The 17,889-nt window shown below is 39.0% G+C and overlaps 2 protein-coding genes across 20 annotated transcripts in view; both read left to right on the top strand.

Annotated features, from left to right (window-relative positions):
* Positions 1-7,519, top strand: part of MTM1 (myotubularin 1) — a 46,704-nt gene extending 39,185 nt beyond the window's left edge. For 2 of the 5 annotated variants that reach the window (XM_087748677.1, XM_087748678.1), the window contains exons 13-16: positions 262-354; positions 1,213-1,326; positions 1,679-1,855; positions 4,248-7,519. In XM_087748677.1, coding sequence (XP_087604803.1) covers positions 262-354; positions 1,213-1,326; positions 1,679-1,855; positions 4,248-4,415 — 552 coding nt within the window. In that variant the 3' untranslated portion in view covers positions 4,416-7,519. Of the gene's footprint in view, positions 1-261; positions 355-1,212; positions 1,327-1,678; positions 1,856-3,206; positions 3,427-4,247 lie in introns of all 5 variants that reach the window. The other 3 variants (XR_015702607.1, XR_015702608.1, XM_087748679.1) reach the window with 3 other exon arrangements.
* A 222-nt stretch (positions 7,520-7,741) lies between these two features.
* Positions 7,742-17,889, top strand: part of MTMR1 (myotubularin related protein 1) — a 40,670-nt gene continuing 30,522 nt past the window's right edge. For 2 of the 15 annotated variants that reach the window (XM_087748662.1, XM_087748675.1), the window contains exons 1-5: positions 7,744-8,011; positions 10,851-10,956; positions 13,633-13,656; positions 15,869-15,964; positions 17,267-17,342. In XM_087748662.1, the coding sequence (XP_087604788.1) occupies positions 7,881-8,011; positions 10,851-10,956; positions 13,633-13,656; positions 15,869-15,964; positions 17,267-17,342 (433 nt within the window). In that variant the 5' untranslated portion in view covers positions 7,744-7,880. Of the gene's footprint in view, positions 8,012-10,850; positions 10,957-13,632; positions 13,657-15,868; positions 15,965-17,266; positions 17,343-17,889 lie in introns of all 15 variants that reach the window. The other 13 variants (XM_087748673.1, XM_087748669.1, XR_015702606.1 and 10 more) reach the window with 12 other exon arrangements.

Raw genomic sequence — 17,889 nt, 5'->3', positions numbered from 1 at the left:
TGCTCAGGCAGTAACTAGCAGATTTTTATAACAGGACCAATTATCACTTTGGAATTTTTCTCAGACATCTTTGGACCAGCTTTGCAGTATTTCTGTATATCTGAATCTCTCCTCCTTGGTGCAGTAACTCATTTTGAAATCATAAGAACAGGTTGCTCTATTACAGAAGCATTAATATTCTAGTGCAAAATAAGAAACAATGTCTATTGGCCATAAAATAGACTGTTTTGGTTAACAGGAGGCTGTATTGCTTCATTTCAGAGAATAGGCCACGGTGATAAAAATCATGCTGATGCAGACAGATCGCCCATCTTCCTCCAGTTTATTGATTGTGTGTGGCAGATGTCTAAACAGGTATGTTATATCATTCTTCAGAAGGTAACATTGTTAAGAGATTACTGAATTAAAACTCTAGATCTTTTTTTAAAAAAAGGTATTGGAAGAGGACATACCCCTCTGCTCTGACACTGTAGAAAAAGTAGAAAAGAGTGTATTTACTTTTAAACCGTACCACCTCTCTACCCTATTTCTAAAAGTGGTATACAAGCTGTAGTTACATTGCTTGATATGGCATTGGCTGGTGTGTCTTGGATACGGACTTCTCAGAAACGTATTGAGAGATGTGACCCAGCAGAATGCTTTTGCAGGAATTGCATCCAACTGTCTTAATCGGGTCTGTTGTTTCGCTTCACCATTTCTGTGAAGCTCTCCCTTGAACTACAGGGACAAATGTTTTGTCAAAGCTTGAAAAGGAAGCTTGGGAGCTGTTCAGTGCTGTGATTCAAACGTTGTATTTTCAATAAGTAATGAAACAAAGCAGCAAACTTAGCCTGTTTAGGGCCAAGGATTTAGGAGCTAAACTCTTATTTTCCTGTGTGGTGCTGCACTATAAAGAGTGCACCATGGATGTCTTATTCTGTCTTTCTAGTAAAAATATAACTGTAACCATTCTGTATTTTATTCTTCTTTTTAGAAATTAAAGGCAGTTATAACATTTTAAGAGTTCTTTTCAGTGGCTAGTTTGAGGAAGTTGAACACCTCATGTCATCTGAACACTTACTCTGCTATAAAGTTATATGAAAGTATTATCTTAAAAATTATTTGTAGACATATTCAGGCTCCTAAATGCCACCTTTAGCCTCTTAAGCAGGGTATGTGCATCTCTGCCTGCTTTTATGATGTAAAGTACGAATTTGTCTTTTCTGTTTTTAGTTTCCTACGGCCTTTGAATTCAATGAGCAGTTCTTGATTACAATCCTGGATCACTTGTACAGCTGCCGGTTTGGTACTTTCTTGTATAACAGTGAGTTTCTTAGAGAAAAAGAGGTGAGTCAAACCACTGATTGTTTAATTGTATTGCGGTCTTGACTCTAGATGATTACAAAAAGTTTTGGTTGTATTGTATTTGGTTATATTCCATGTATGACAGTCATCTTGAGCTGGCTTTATTCTCATTATAGAATAGTTGCATGGTAAATGCCTTGGTTTTGGTAGCTTAAAGACTGCAGTCACTAAAATAGTTGACAAGCGCTGGTTTTGGAATATTCCTAATACAGTAACTTATTATGCTTCTAAATAAATCAGAAGTGCATTAATTTTAGAATGTAGCCATGGCTTCTATGATGGATTTCCTGGTTTTGTGCAAATATTTACTGTTCTTCTTGCAATTTCATTTTAGAAAGTGACTGAGAAAACATTATCACTATGGTCTTTGATAAACAGTGAAAAATCTAAATACACCAATCCTTTTTATACTAAAGAGCTAAATCGAGCACTCTATCCGGTAGCCAGTATGCGTCATTTAGAGCTCTGGGTCAATTACTACATCAGGTGGAACCCAAGAATTCGGCAACAAGTAAGTAAATTCTCTCTAATGTACAAAATGCTTTTAGACTTCGGAAATAGGATTTTGTGTCATAACTGACTTGTAGAATAGTACCTGTAATCTGTTCAGGTTTTTAATGTTATATTTGTAAAGATGGAGAAAAAAGATGAAAATGATTATTCAGTTCTTTTTTTTCTTTTCTTTTTTTTGACTCAGCTATTTCAGCTATTCAGCTATACACTGAGCTTATTTCACTGCTTAGTATCAAGTCATCCTCAAGCTCTTTCTAGCCCCTTTTCTTGGGGACAGGGCTGGGGGAGCATTTTTAAGGGCGTTTGATGCTACTAAAGGGTGAATGACAGTGCTTAGAAATGGGGCTTACTGATCCCTGAAGAGTTAGGGCATTAGCATCACAAACACGCTTCCTTGCATTTGCTTAGGCTTTCTCTTTTTTCTGAGAGTGTGTATGAAGTCTTTTACGAATTAAGATGACCTATTTGGTCCTTTCTCTTTCAAAACTGCTATCTGTATTGATGGCTTATGGTAAGATTTTTTTTTTAATGTAACTTTGATGACCCAACATTGTTTACACTGTGTAACCATTGGATGATAGCTGTTATTGAAAATTATACAAGTGGATCAGATTGGAAGCCCACAGAAGCTTTTCTCAAATTACACATAGTTCAGTTCTGTGCTTTTAATGTTTAATATATGGACACTCAATGTTTGTTACAATCTTGCTAGAAATCTCGGCTATGTGGCATGTAAAGATAGCGTACAGAGACTTACTTGTTCTCCTTAACAAGTTGTGGAGCTTTGAGTAGGAGAAGATAGAGGAGCAATTTCTTTGACAGAAGCAGTCTCCACAGTCCAGCCCCTGGAATGAATCAGGAGTTTTTGAGCAATGCACTTCCTCTGCCGCAGCTGATCTCCTGTATTATTTACAACACTTTAGAGGCTGCAAGAAACCCAGACAGTTTGCTATATTTTCTTACAAGTATGTTGCCAGTTTTAATGCGAAGTTCTAGTTTTAAAGCTTTTGTTGCTTGCTGTGAAAGATGAGGGCGTTTTGCAAAAGGTGAATCCAAAGATTTATCTTAGAAAGTGAAGGATTATAGGGCATGCAAATTAGCTGTAAATCTACTTAAAAATGTGCTTTGCCATTATTCAGGCAAGGTTTTTGGCAGGAGTTTCTTACTAGAAATGCAAACCCCTGTGATGATCTTCTATGCTGCTACAACTGGTCCCTGATTTTCACCATTTTTATATACAAAATGCAACAATTTTTTTTTGCTGCCCATGAAATTTATGCTTCATCTTGATTTAAGCAACTGAATAGTGGACATGTGGCCTGAACCAGTTTTCCAATGGCCTTTCTTAGTGCCAGTACATGGAAGCATGTTCCGCATCAGACTTCAGTCTAATGAAGAGTCTGGTCTGTCACTGGCAACATCATTAACCCTACATCTCTAATCATCTTAGTAACTACATTCAGCCATCGATCCAGCTTCCACAGTTGCTTCAACATTCATCGCCGTCCTCATCTGGGGTGCGTAGTGAGTGGTGCACGTACAAGCGCTGGTTCAGCTGATTTTGAACCGGTGAGGAGTTTACATTTGCTCCTGAAACTGTACTGCTAATAGCTTTTAATTACAGGCAGTTAACTGTGAAACTGCAGTGACTTCTTGACAGGTATATACAGCTGAACTTTAGGCTCCGTATCTGCCTTGGACATTTGTAACACTTCTTTTCCATTTGTTTCCTTACTTGATCTGAAAAAGGCAGCTAAGCTTAAAATGGAAACAGTTAAGATGCTCTTTCTGTGAGTAATGTCCAGAAAGCTAGGGCAGTTGATTTTAAACACATTGAAGTTTACTTATGGAATTCACTAATAAAGTTTTGCATTTATTTCACTTGTTGCATTTATTTCACAAAGTTGCAAATTTACTATTAAGAACTGAAGTAAATTTCATCAGTAAGGGAAGTTATTTAATCTGAAGACATGGATTTCATCTTAATCTGATCAGTGTAGCTGATGTAGATGATGAGGCCTCTGACTTCTGGAATGTAAAACCTTTTAATAAGTCAAGAAGAGAAAAGCTTCGGACAAGGTATTCACACCTATCTTCCACACAATATTAGATAATAAGAAAATAAAATCCATATGCTCCAGGAAGTACTGGCTGATTTTATTGAGGTAGGAAGAACTGTTTTGTGTAAAGATTTTCTTTGGATAAGAACAACTGGAAGGCAGAGGGCTCTTGCACTGTAGAAATAAATATTTCTGTTTAGCTACAAGGTGTTACATGTGTTAGAAGCTACAAATATTGAGTAATGCCAGGAAGACACAAATTCTACAGCAGCTTAAGTGTGTAGAAGTAGTTGGACCGAAGCGATAAGACTAATACAGATCTCTTTCTAGCAGCCAAATCCAGTGGAGCAGCGTTACATGGAGCTCCTTGCGTTACGTGATGATTATATAAGGAGACTTGAAGAACTACAGATCACAAATAATTCTAAGATATCCAATTCATCAGCCTCATCAGCATCTCCCTCACAAATGATGTCCCAAGTACAAACACATTTTTGAAGAAAACATTGGCTTCATTCTATACTGTAATAGCAAGTGGTGCTTAACATAGATCTATAGCATAAAGAGGAATATTTTAATGCCTTACATTAGACTGTCCTAACACAAATTATTTTAGACTGTCTTCATTTGAGGAGGACTTCAAAACAAACACAACCAACTCTTCAATTACGTGCCTTTCAGAACCTGTGGACTGGGAACATTATTAATCAACTTCTAGTTATGGAGGGCTTTAAGAGGTATTTTGGAAAGTTTGGTACAATGGAAATTAAATTGATTTATTGTTTTCATAAGAATGCTTTAATTTATTACATTGTGGGTCATGTTCCTGTAAGGAAATCCATGCTCAGTCTTAAATGTCGTGAATAAACACATTAATGGCAATAGGAATATTCACATTATGTAAAATTAGGTATGTGTGTATTCCTTTAGGAATACATTTGTGGAGTTCATGAGATAACAATAAATTCTATTTTAAGATTTCAGAGGGAAGTGTTGAAATTTTCTGGTTACCTGAGAATTCCAAATTTTCCTTTTTCAAAATAAACAAAAATATGGAAGGGATTTCACTGATGTACTTCTAATTAAAAAGTTCAAATAGCTCAGTAGATATCAAAATAAAAAAAATCTATTGTTTATTGTAATTTTTTTTTTTTTTTTTTTACAAATTACAATTGTACTGGATTCTGAGAAGTCGTGTTTTGGCTAACTGTTCAGCACTGAAGTATATTACAAATTATCACTGTTGGCAATATTGGTTCTTTGGATTCATAGAGAATAAAATGGTTCTAAAGAAGGTTTATATAATTAAAAGCAGACCCACAGAGACATTGCTTAAATATCCAGCAACAGCCATAGTATTAAAGCTTGTGTTTGTCTTCTAAAAGTAAATGTGCCTGTGTAAAGGAGCTTTTATACCAAAGTAGGCAAAAATTTTCAGTTATAAATACTGTTGAAAACTTGTACATTTATAGCTTACTGTTTAATTTAACTTTTGTTCAATGAATTTATTCTTAAGTATTTAAGGGATTTCAGTATACAAGATTTGCATATAGTGTGTGCACTTATATTGAACCTTCCAGTGAATTGTAGTTTCAAGCCTTCATCTCAGAGGCTGCTTGTAAACCTTTGATTTGTTCCTTTCAGGTATTGTTAAATAGTTGCAAGCATTTCTTATGACAGCACAAACCTTGCTACTTGATATTTAATTAAAATTTTGCATATTCTCAGAAGTTTAATGATTTTCAGGCGATCCAGGAAATACTGCAATTCAGAATCTGTAGAGGACTCTATCTAATATTGTTATTTTAAAGGAGATATTTTGATGCTTGAGGCTTCTGTCATTGTAAATTATTGTACATGTGGTGAGTTTTGATCTGCGAGATATAATAGGATTATATATAAATTTTGTGTAAGTATATAATATAGTTTATTAGAAATCCTGCAAGTTTATAAAGTGTAAATATTTTGCATATGAAAACTAAATTTAAAGCTATAGTTCCATTAAAATAAGTCAAAGTTTAGAGGACATCTGAATATTTTTAGAACAGTATTTTTTCAAAGGAATAAAAGTATACCGCCTCTTGATTTAATTCAGTAGATACACTGAATTGCACTATTTTTTTCAGGGAAGCTCAGAGCATATGGCATGTGTGTTCTAAATACACATGATTTATGACTTATTTTTGTCCTCTAAATTTTGTTCTCCCATCAATGTTCTTCAGTATGTGTTTCCAAAATAACAACATTGTCCCAAAATCTTGAATTGTTAAGGTAAATAAGATGCATGACATGAGATAAATGAAGAAGGATACTTAATTGTTCATGATATACTTTACATTTTGAAAGCTATGCATACTCTGGTATATTTGCCTTCTACTTACTTGTGGTTTATAAAAAAAGCTATTTTTATTAGAATATTTAAAGTTTCTGTATTTGAGTTGAACGTATTGGTAACATCTCTGAGCAGTGTGGAGAATTTCAGAAAAATCTAATAGTTTTTACTGTGTAAACACTACATGATAACCTGTTACACTTGGGAAAGTGTAATATAGTGGAAAGGATCTTTTTGCACTTACTTCATCACGTATATATACCATTCTTCATATTACTGGTTCAGTTGAATTTCAGCCTTTGAAGCTCTCTAACATAGCTCTGTGCGGGCTTGGATTTTTTTCAAGTCGACAGATAAGATACTTGTTTGAATTCTGTTTTTACGTGGCAATATTAGGCAAACATAGGGGTATTTTTAATCGGATACTTTCTGGAAAATATTGCTTTCAAGTTGTGAATGTAGGCATAGAAACTGATCGATGTTAACAGAAAACTTTTCTCCTTTCCACTTCAATGCGTGACCCGGGCTGTCATTCTGCAGCGCACTGCGCGCACCTACGCTGTACCTGCACGGCAGCGCCGGTCCCCTCTGCGCGGCCGCGGGTGCCGCAGCTGCCCCGCCGGCTGCAGTCGCGTCGTGTTGTAGCTGTGACAGCCAAGAACGCACCTGGGGAAGCTTTTGAGGTGGTGAATGAGAGTTCTGGGCGCTGAGTGCCTTCTCCAGGAGGGCTGAAAAAGCAGGGCTGGGATGTGAACGTCAGCAGCTGTAAGTGCCCAGTATCCAATATGAAATATCCATCTTGGAATGCTATTTTAGTGTTTTCCTTTCTGTATTCTTACTTCCGTGGACCCAAGGAGATGACCTAGTTTTTGTGCTGGGATTCAGTTACTTATTTAGAAAGTGTATTTGTTGAATGCCGCCTTTATTTGCTTATGCCTTATCCACCCCAGCATCACTGTTATGGGTATACCCTAGAAATGATTTGCGTACTACCTCCTTTTGATGTATTTTTAAACTCTGCCTTGAGTTCAGTTTTTTGTCTCATTCCGCGTCACGCTGGAGACAACAGGTTTTTATAACTGACCAGGAATCTCCTCTACTTGCTGCTCCATAAATACCAGTGTCGGCCGCCCTCCTTGGACACCGCAGGACTGCGCTGGAGCTGGGTGTTACTTGTCAAGCGATTTTGGGGTGGGGGGGAGCCTAGCATCCGTCTGCCATGTATCTGTGCGAAGGGGAAAAAATGAAATAAAGATGGCAGTTTTAAGCCCTTTGCCTGTGACAGACGTTTGAATGGAACACCGCGACCGCTGCTGTCGGCCCCTCTCTCCCAGCAGCGCGGCTGCCCGCCGCCCAGGGGCCGAAGGGGCCCGGGGGCGCCCGGGGGCCGCGCCCTCCCCTCAGCCCGGCCCGGGCCCCGGCGGGGCGGCAGCAGCCGGGCCTTCCCCCGCCGCGCGGGGCCGCTGCCCGCCCTCGCGGCGGCGCGGAGGCCTGTGGGTAAGCCCCGCCGCCAGGTGACAGCTCTCGGCCGCCGCCGGGGCCCGAGCGGGCCGGGCCGAGGCGGCAGGGCCGGGGCGGGGCGGGAGTCCGCCATCCCGGCGGCGCAGCGAGTCCCGCCGGCGGCCGGGAACATGGAGCGGGCGGCGGCGGCGGCCGGGGCGGCGCTGGAGGGCGGCGGCGTGAGCCGGCGAGCCGTGCGGGCGGCGGGCGCCGCGGCGGCGGGGGCAGGGTCGCGGCAGGCCAGCACGGAGACGCTGGACAGGTGAGCGGAGCCGGCGGCGAAGGCGGGACCCGGGGCTCCGCTTCCCGCGCTCGGCGGGGGGGGGGGCGCCGCGGCCTGTCCTCCGCGGGGCCGGGCGGCGGGAGGCGGCCTCGGCCCGCGCCTCCGCCGAGCGCGGCCCCGGCCTTGGGGCGGCCTCCCCGCCGCCGCCCCGCGCCCCGCAGCCGGCATGGGAACGGCCGCGGGGCCGAGCCCCGCCGGGCTCCGGCCTGGGGGTGGTCTTGTGCCGCCGCGCAGGCTGGCGGCGCGTTGTCCTCGGCCGGGGAACCGGCTGTTGTCAAGGTTTCCTGCCTGCGGTTGTGTGTTTTTATTAAGCGTCTTCAACGTCGTCGCTTTTGCGAGGGCTGAGGCTGCCTGCAGGATTTCGGCCCGGGTTTTTTTGGGCAGCGCGTCGCTTCTCGTCTTTGCAAACGCAACTGAGACCGTTCTCAGGTTTTAAGTCTGTATTCCCGATTTTTTTGTTTTTTTTTTTTTTTTTTTTTTTTCCATGCAAGTGCGTATGGCATCCGGGGAGGTGTGACAGCAGCCCCCGAGCGGGGCGGTGTCGGTCGGGGTGTGGGGCCGCCGGTGGCAGAGCGGGGTCTCGCCGGGGCGGCTGCGCCGAGCCGGGGCCCGGCCTTACCGCGTCCCGTTCAGCGGCCGCTGGCAGAGGGATTCCTTCCTCCAGAAGTCTCCAGCTGGAGACAGGCTTCGGAGCTGAATTTGAAAATCCTTAAACAAGGAGTCGAAACTAACGGAGATTTCACCCAGATGAAAAATAAAAAAAAGACTGTATTTAGAAATCAGTGCCAGGTTCCAGTCTCCACATGCTATCTCTTTTCTGTTAGGAGAAGGCTGGAGTTTTACATTGTTCTAGCGAAGGTGGAAATCAAATGTCCATCTTCTGTCATCAGAACATACATCTTTGTATTCTGTATTAATGCACTTTCTTGTCTTAATATTCATCTTTCTTTCTTCTCCTAATCTTGTACTACCCTGGAAAAGTTATAATGCCTGCTTCTCATAGAATTTATTTATTTGCCCGTACGGTTGCACCAGCCTGCGCTAATGTGCGCGACCTCCGATGGGACAGAATGAAAAGACGCGTACTGGTATGCGTCCGCTGGACAGTGGTGATAAGTCACGTCGGTATGGTCGGCGTCCTGTGGCACACTGGTGCATCCTGAGACGCTGGTCGGAGGAGACCGAACTGCATTCGCATTTGTTTTCCTGCTGCTATTAACTTTGTTGGTGTAGTGATTCCTAGTGAAGATAAGCCGTAGAAAAATAAATCCTCTTCTTAATGAACAAGTAAATGCTTATTTGGAAAGAAGCTTAGGCAAACCCTAAAGAGATGCACTAGAAACTAAGAGAGGTGAGAGGAGGAGACATAAATGAGATCAGAAAAGGATTACTGTAGCGTTGAGCTCATGCACTCACTTGTAAAACTTAAGTGAAGAGTTTCTCTAAGTGAACCTGGACTCGAGTTCAGCACTAACCTGAGAGTTATCATCTTCGTTGTTCACGCAGGAATATCATGGACGTGTTTTAGTTGCAAAATAACATTTTGTGATCTAGTACTGTGTAGAATTTTGTAGGTGGGGAGAAAGCTACTAAAATTTATCAGAAAAGTTCTGAAAGAGCTTTCATTTCAGGTACGAAGTTGTTGCGTCCATCTTCACCTTATATCTACCTGTCCTAGCAGAGTTAATGTAAGAAAAGACCTCTAGTTAAGTAGGAATTGGTCATCTTATGCCATTATCCCACCCTCTTAATGTCCCAAGTTGCGGTGCACCTGCCCGGTGCTGGGTATGCGTGTGTAGTTATTCCCTTCAATGGCACGAGATACACACAGAATCCAAAGCTAGTTTATGAATGAATTCTAAAAATGAATTAGAATTTTCTTTCTGTATTTGACTTCTAAATAAGCATTAAACCTGCAGAAGAGCCCAACCGAACTGTTTGAAGAAATGGCGGTTATCTAAGGCATCAGGTGAGGGTGCCGTGGCACTCAGGGAACAGTTCCCTTTGGCATTCCCAGTTTTTCATGAGATAGTGGCATGTTTTGAAGCAGACCTAGTGCACTTCAAAGTGGCTGGCAACAAACTGCGTAATTGATTCTCACTCTTAATACTACGTTATTCGTAAGCAGCACTAGTTCAGGCGACTTCTCGAAACGCATCATCTGGGTTTTAGTGTGATTCTGCTGCTCAGATGCTCTGTCTTTAGGGTTCTTGCAAGCACCTACACTGCAGAATTCCTTGCTGTGGCCCGGGAAGGCCCGTCCTGAAGGCTATTCAGAGGTTATTTTATAAATAGGAAAAAAATATGGCTAACTAGAAGTTACCCTTTAGAAAACATGTATTTTCTACATTTAATATTAATATAGAATACAACACTAGCATAGTTTAAATTTTTAAATACTAGCATAGAGTAATTTAATTTTGAGGATTTACTGAATAATCAGGAAATAATAAGGAAAGTGTAAGGAGTTTCCTGTTACTTGACCAAATTCATTCCATGTATGACTTTAAGAAAAAAATGTGTGAATGATGAAAAAAATTACACTGGATAAAGAAACCAACATTTTTATAAGTTCCTAGGACCCTAACCTCGCTTTTAACCTAATGACAGCTCTACATCTTTGATGAGATCTAGTAAAATTCTTTTCCCTAATTTGATCAGCAAAATAGTTGCATTCTGCCCAAAACAAAGCAAGTTAATTTTTATGATGTTAGTGATCGTTTATGGTCTTGGTTTCTGGATGTGCTACGTTGCTATGCTATTCTTCATATACATTTTGAATTACCGCTGAATAATTTCAAATGTTCTGTTTTTGTAGCCCAACTGGATCCCATGTGGAATGGTGTAAACAGCTGATAGCTGCAACCATTTCTAGTCAGATTTCAGGGTCTGTCCCATCAGAAGGTGTGTCCAGAGACTACAGGGTAAGTGACTTGAGGAACGCATTGATTTGTTTAAGATAAAAGAGTGAGTGATCAGGAAAGTCCTTACTACCTTGATTAGCAGGTGGTAAGTACTTCAGTGATCACGGAATGTTTCAGAACTAGAAACATCTCATTATGCGTAGGAGTCTCTTGAATCTGCTTTGTGTTTTCCTCCGTATTTAGAATAGTGGCATTGAAGTCTACAGAATAAAAATTAAGAGAGAGGTGAAAGGAAAATTAAAAGTCAATGTTTTGAATAAAATGCCAAAAGTGAGTTTTATGATTGCTACATAAAAAAATTTTGGTAAAGTAGATTAATAGTTACAGGTTGAAATTGTTTCTAGTGTGTGTCATTCAGAGTACAGAATTGAGCTCGCCAGATTTCACAAAAAGTAAATGCATATGTCTTCATTACCGTGCAAAGAATATAAATGACTGTCATTTTTCATGGGGTTTTACGAGAGAGAGACACAGAATTTAACATCAAACAAACAAACAAAGTCACCTTTTTTATTCCCTCCCAGCAACGTTTTTGTCACCAAGGTAATGGTTGCACAGTATGATTTACCTGATAGGTTCCATTATGCTTTCTTACCCCTCTTCTTTCATGCTCATTTGCAGTTTCCTATATGCAGCCAGCCAACTGAACTATCAAGAGTGGCGCTATGCAGTTTTCCTTCTCTTACAAATTGATAAAAGTCCCTTTAAGAAACGCAGGCTGCTGCTATCTAGATACTTTTTTCATCCTAGATTTGAAACAATTGCGTGGTCTTCATGCAAAATGGCCAAATTAAGATTTTATCTTTTTTTGTTTTTAACTAGATTTTAAATTATTTTCTAATATGCTCTGTGATTACAAAGTTCGTTCTCCAGAAACAGCGTACTTTAGATTCTGTGACAGCAGGTCAGATTCAGCCCAAGCCTGAAGATCAATCCACAAAATGATTCTGACCGTAGTCTACTTAAAAATTCACCTCACAGAGTTTCACACTATTGGCACAGTCAGCAGCTTATACTCATAAAAAAGTGTAGCTCTTCCATGCTATGGCAGCTGAATTGCAAATGCTTACTTCGGGTCAAGGCTAACATCTTTGATAAAACATTGTGGGAAACCTTGCATTACAGCTGTCGACGTTGTATTTGCCCTGGAGATCAAGGACTTCATTTTAGTAAAATCCAAGTGTGTAAGCTTGGTGTTCAGTTTATCTCTGAGTTAGAATGCATTCCTCTGGAAAAAAGAGTGCTTTTTAATTCTAAATAACCTCCTCTATACCAAACTCATCTTGGATATTATTTAACAGCAATAAGTCTTCTAAGGCCTAATTAAAATTCTACTTTCTTAGAAATGAAAGAAAAAAATTAAGCCTGGAGGTATTCAGAATTTTTGTGTATAAATTGTATTTGGCATCATTGCATTGCCATGATTTGAGATCCCATATTTGTGTATAACATCATGGAATTTTTTATCCTGGAATATCTTTAGTTACGTTCAGGACCAGTATCTTGTGAAGTGGTGTCTATGCTTTAGGAGAGGGTTTCCTTTGCACTGAGCTTCTGCAGAAGTTCAGTGGTACAATTCGTTGCTTAGCCAGTACTACTAACAGGCTGGGTTTATTCATTATTACTATGGAATTCACACGTAAAAAGATAATGCCCATTTGTAACTCAGTTTTCCTTTGAGACATCTTTCCCTTTTGATGCGCGCCGATCAGTTTTCTGGGTCTTCGTTACCTTTGGTAACCCTGAATTGCTGCATTTAGAGTCTGTCTTACAACAACTCAGAAACGTCAGGTAGGGCCAGATCTGTGTGTTTGCTGCTGGAACTGGTCAGGCAGTTATGTTGCTTTCTGCTGGATTTATCAGGAACTCACTGCTTCATTCTTTCTTTCATCTTTTTTTAATGTTTCAATCAATACGTTTGCAAAAACAGGTAAATATTACTGATTCTTGAACCTAATGGTGTTACTCTGTGTAGCCTCCGTTATCAGAGTGTAATTTTTGGGGGGGGGAGCGGGGGGGGGGATCAAAGGAAGCAAAAGGGCTGCAAATGAAATAATCAAAACTAGAGAGCACTGAGCGAGCTCTTGCTTGCTAAACCCTACAGCAACACGATCTCGCTCTGAGTTTGAACTCTGCTGTGTATGTCTTCTCTGACATACTCTCTGCCTGGAGAGTATTCTCGAATGAGGCGTTCATATAAATGAAAATTGCTTAGATTATAGTAGCTGAATATAGACACCTTCAGAAATAAGTTGAGAAGAGTTGTCGCTATCCCTGTTTTGCCGTTTGAATCTAAAAGATATGGTGGTTATACTTCATGGCTGTTACTGCAGGCTTATTGTCTTCCACCTAGAAGGATTACCAGGCTCTTTCTTCTCTTTTCACAATAGCACATTGTAACCGGATAAAAGGGTGATTAGGAATGAATGTTTCAAAAGAGCTTGGCATTTGTTACATCACTAAAATGAAGTGGCTAGATTGTTTTTAGACCAAAACAATTCTGCAAATGAGAGCTACTAGATCTGCATAATTTTGTTTTGTTCTTTTAAAATCCGGCTACAATTAAAATGTTTGGAAGTAAAGATCTTCTGAAAATCTGATGAAGTAAGATATAGTATCTTTAAGAAATCAAATCTGTGTGTTTTGTTGGATAACATTTTATATTTTAACTAACAGGTATACAGGAGGCCTGTTATACGGGTAAGATTACCTTTGGCTAGCAGTAAAACGGCCTCCTACCTGTTTGTCTTTTGTGCTGTGTGAGATCTTGGTGTGTCGAGCGTTCTTCTTTACTTCATTAATGTTTTTTATGAACCAGTCAGACCATTTTGCTATTCAGTGCAACAGCTTCTTTGCCATAGAAATGCTTTATATACATTACAATGTTTTCATGAGCAATAAAAGTCAATGTGTAAGAGAGCAGTATTTTTAAATTATGTTATGAATGTGCAATACTAACTTCAGTTTTATTACATTAATTTTGACAAAATGGATGCTTGTAACTGAGGCTTACATGCTTCGGACTACAGAGTACTGTATTAGCAGCTCTAACGTGTTATCTATGCTAAAGAATATTAGTGGTAAAATCATTATATCTGTGTCTGTCCTATTTAAATAAGATACCAATTCATGCTTGCCTTTGTACATGTTTTACCTTAATTGTTACCACCCTGTAGTAGGATTGAAAGTTAGGTTTGAAGTTAGACACTAGTGCAATGACCTGCATCTTTTTAATGATAATTTTGAGACTGGGTCTTGCCCATTGTTCGCTGGAGATATAAAAAGGGCATGCCTTGTTTTCTCGTCCCTCTCTCTTAGTAACATTTATGGAGTGAGAAATGATCTGGATGGTGTTCTGACATTGTTCATGAAATGTGTCTAACACTTTTATTCAAACAAAGACCTCTTGTTCAGTCTCCAACCAAGAGATGAAGTCTGAATGATTTCTTTTTCTCATCCGTTGTTTACATATTTGAAAATGATGTGTTTAGTCCAATCATACAAATCCACAAGTTGATCTTTTTTTTCTAAATAGATAGCTCTTGAAATAATTGGTCTGGGTTGAGTAACAAAAATTGATTGTTTTCGTTCAGCTTTTCCTAGTTCTTTGTAAAGGCTTCGGTCTTTGAATGATCTGCTGTGCTTCTCTCTCTTTCATTTATTTAAAATCTTGTGGTGTATTTGCTGGTTGTCCTTCCGGTTTTCTTTCAGAGATCACAATATCTACTTTGCTTTAATTTCAGAAACAACATTTTTATCATCTGAAATTTAAGTATTTTCCATTTAACAGAATTCCACCAATACATAAATGTTAGGAGTCCTTTATAATTTGAAAGGTTTTTTTTAATTAATTATAACTTTTTTAACTCTTGTAGAGTTCAAATTACCTGAAGATATCTGAAGTCCTTCTTCTAAGTGTTTCTTTTTTGAGGGTTCTGTAGAAATACTGTAAGAAGAAAAATTGACTTTAGCAAACATTTGCAAATCTAGACTGAGGCTGGTTTTACAGTCTATCAAGTGAGAAGTTCTGTGCATGTGAACTGGGAATAACAGACTGTCATGAACACAACTCCTCTCCAGTGAATAAAGAAAGAAGGCGGAAGAACAATTTTGGCTGAACGTATTAAAACAATTACTTCGTATGACCCTATGACATTTGTGCTTCTCTCTGGAGTGCATAGGGACCTTATGTTTATTAAAGAGATTTAATTAATATTCAGGATTTGCTGCCAATATGATGCAAAATTAAATTAACATAAAAATGTAAATTGTTTGCATATTTTGCTACGAGGAGTAATTTTAGGTTCTGTAAAGTTACTGAGTAGGTTTTCAGCCACAACACAGAAGTTGCTGGAAAAATGTGTGAAACTGTAAAACTGAAAGTTCAATTAAAACATGTTTACAGAGTAAAGCATTTTTTAAATTGTCTAGATACTTCTATTTGATGTCGACCTATTTTTTCCTTGAAAGACCGCATGAGTTTTCCCCTAATGCTACCATTGCAAGCTGTACTCAATTTCTTCTATTGATAAGCATGTGGCATACTTTGAATTCATTTTCTTCACTATAAGGTTGTTTGTCTTAAAAAGACAGTACATACTTCTATGTTCTTATCTACCAGCACTGACTCTTTTGTGAAAAAGGGATTAAATTTTTCATTTTGTGTTGTGCCAAATAACATTAAAAGCATCCTGCTAATAGCTTGGATTCCTTTCTGTGGAAAGTAGTTTGTGCCAGGAGTGGAAGATTTTGAATAGCTAAACTGGAGTTAAAGTATGTGCTGTCTTTTTAAGGAAAGGAAAAAAAAAAAAAAGGGAAACAAAAAAGAAAAGATTCTGTCCTTTCACTTGTTGTCTGCATGTTTTTTTCCTGTTACTTCTCTCTTGCCCTACTGCTGCCTCATGCAATGCAGGAGATTCAGGATGGACACAATGGCTATCGTTCTGAAGCAGAACCTGATCAGGTGGCAAGTTTTACTCATCTTTCATTCATTAACTGTGTAGCAAAGGTACTATATATTAGTACTTGTACAGTACATACAAATCTTACATTTCTCATGCAAAACAATCCGTAGAAAGCATTTAGTGTGTTAACTGGTAGGGTTTTCACGTAACGTCACATGGTCTAAAATGTATTACGGCACGTAAGCCCCTATCTGACAGAGCACATCTGTCCTTCTAGGTTTGTAAGTATTGGCTGATTCTCTACACATCATCTTTTGTGATTGGGTGCTCAATATAAAATTATGTTAGTTTCCAAGAAAATCTAAAGCCAGAGATCAATTTAAGTATCTTTAGAAATTATTAGTGAGGGCTTGGGGTAGTTTGGAGGCAGACAGATCCTACCAGTTATTTGTATCTGGATCAGAGCTGTAATACAAGGGAAGAGTTATTTGTTTACTGTAACATAGCCCATTATATTTATTTTCATTTCAGGATGTAAAAAATTGAAACCTTAATATCTCATCACGTTGACCTGAGAGACATCACTTTCTCACATGGTCCTTAAAAGTCCCGCAAACCCTTTTATTCTTAATTAAAATCTTTAGTACATTGTAAATCTTAGCCACCAACGAAGGGCCCAAAGGATCAATCTTGCATCATTCAGGAACGAAGCCATTTACCTAAATGAAAATTTATGGAACTAGCCTTTATTTTAAAATTGCTAATTGTTCTTCTGTATTTCATTATTATTTCATTCTTAATCTGACCTTCTGGATCCAAAATCCCTATAATGGACCTCTTCCATAACCTGTGGCACTCTCAGTAGGGTATTGATGGAAGTAGAGCATCGTGGGGTGCTTCTGACTTCTTGCTATCAAAAATACAAAGTTAAAACGTTAAATAAATAAAGCTTCTGCCATATAATTCTCTCAGATGAAAATACTCAAATAAACAACATTAAGAATAGAAAAAAAAAATAATATGAGCTTTAAAATGTTCTCGAGTAGATAAAATACCCAAAACAATACCTGCATTTTGCAAAAGACTAAGAAGTTATTAATTACAGATTTGGGCTGATCTTATTGTTCATATTTTTGTATGCTATATGTAGCTAGCATGTGAAACTAATCGTTGCATAAATGCTCTATCACTGATACGTTACTAACATGTATGTCTGTGTAATATTTATAATACCGAGTTTTGTGTTTGTTTTTTTTATTATGGTGCTGTTTAATACAGTTGTGCCTTGTAAAAAAAGATACACTTTGTGTTCCGGTAATCTGGTAGTAAAAGCACTTTGCATCAAAATGTATCAGTGTAGTACAGATGGAAAGTGAGATTTACTCATGGTTTTGGATTTCTGCCAGGCACTGCGGGATGGAAACAAACTAGCACAGATGGAAGAGGCTCCACTTTTTCCTGGAGAATCAATCAAAGTTATTGGTAAGCATCCTATTGAGTACTACACTGAGTACTATTAAATCATTAGTTTATTTAAAAACAGAATATTAGTTCCTTTTGACTTTTGTTATTTTAATTTAATGCCACTTCAGATTAGTTGATTTCATGTGGATTTCTTTTCTTTGTCTTTTAAATCCAAATGTAGGAAGGAGAAATCAGTTCCAGAGGATGACTTGCTCCATATAGATAAATCATTTTTTTTCAAGGGTTAGTTTGTTCCGTATAGGTGTATGGGTTGTATTTCTGCTTGGGGGTGCCAAGGATACTTCATAGATTCAAAATTGTGATAGCAAAGAAGATGAAGTTGTGGAAAACTTAGTTTCCATTTCTTAATGAGATTTATTTCACTTTGGCCTGTGACAAAGCTCTGCATTAGCAGTACAGTGCTTGGCTAGAAAAGAATACTAGCTCTTTCAAATAAAAGTGAAAATGAAGATACGGGCATGTAACTGAATTATTTGGAGGTCGGTTGCCTACACATCAGTAATTGCCCATTTGGGTGCTCTCTTTCTGAGGTGCGTGTGGGTGC

This window comes from Nipponia nippon, unplaced genomic scaffold (assembly GCF_047370975.1).
Source record: "Nipponia nippon isolate SJK-2023a ecotype South Korea unplaced genomic scaffold, ASM4737097v1 scaffold_12, whole genome shotgun sequence".
In the NCBI taxonomy this organism is placed as follows: Eukaryota; Metazoa; Chordata; class Aves; order Pelecaniformes; family Threskiornithidae; genus Nipponia; species Nipponia nippon.
The sequence above is the reverse complement of the archived record's forward strand: the minus strand, read 5'-3'. Positions and strand labels throughout refer to the sequence as shown.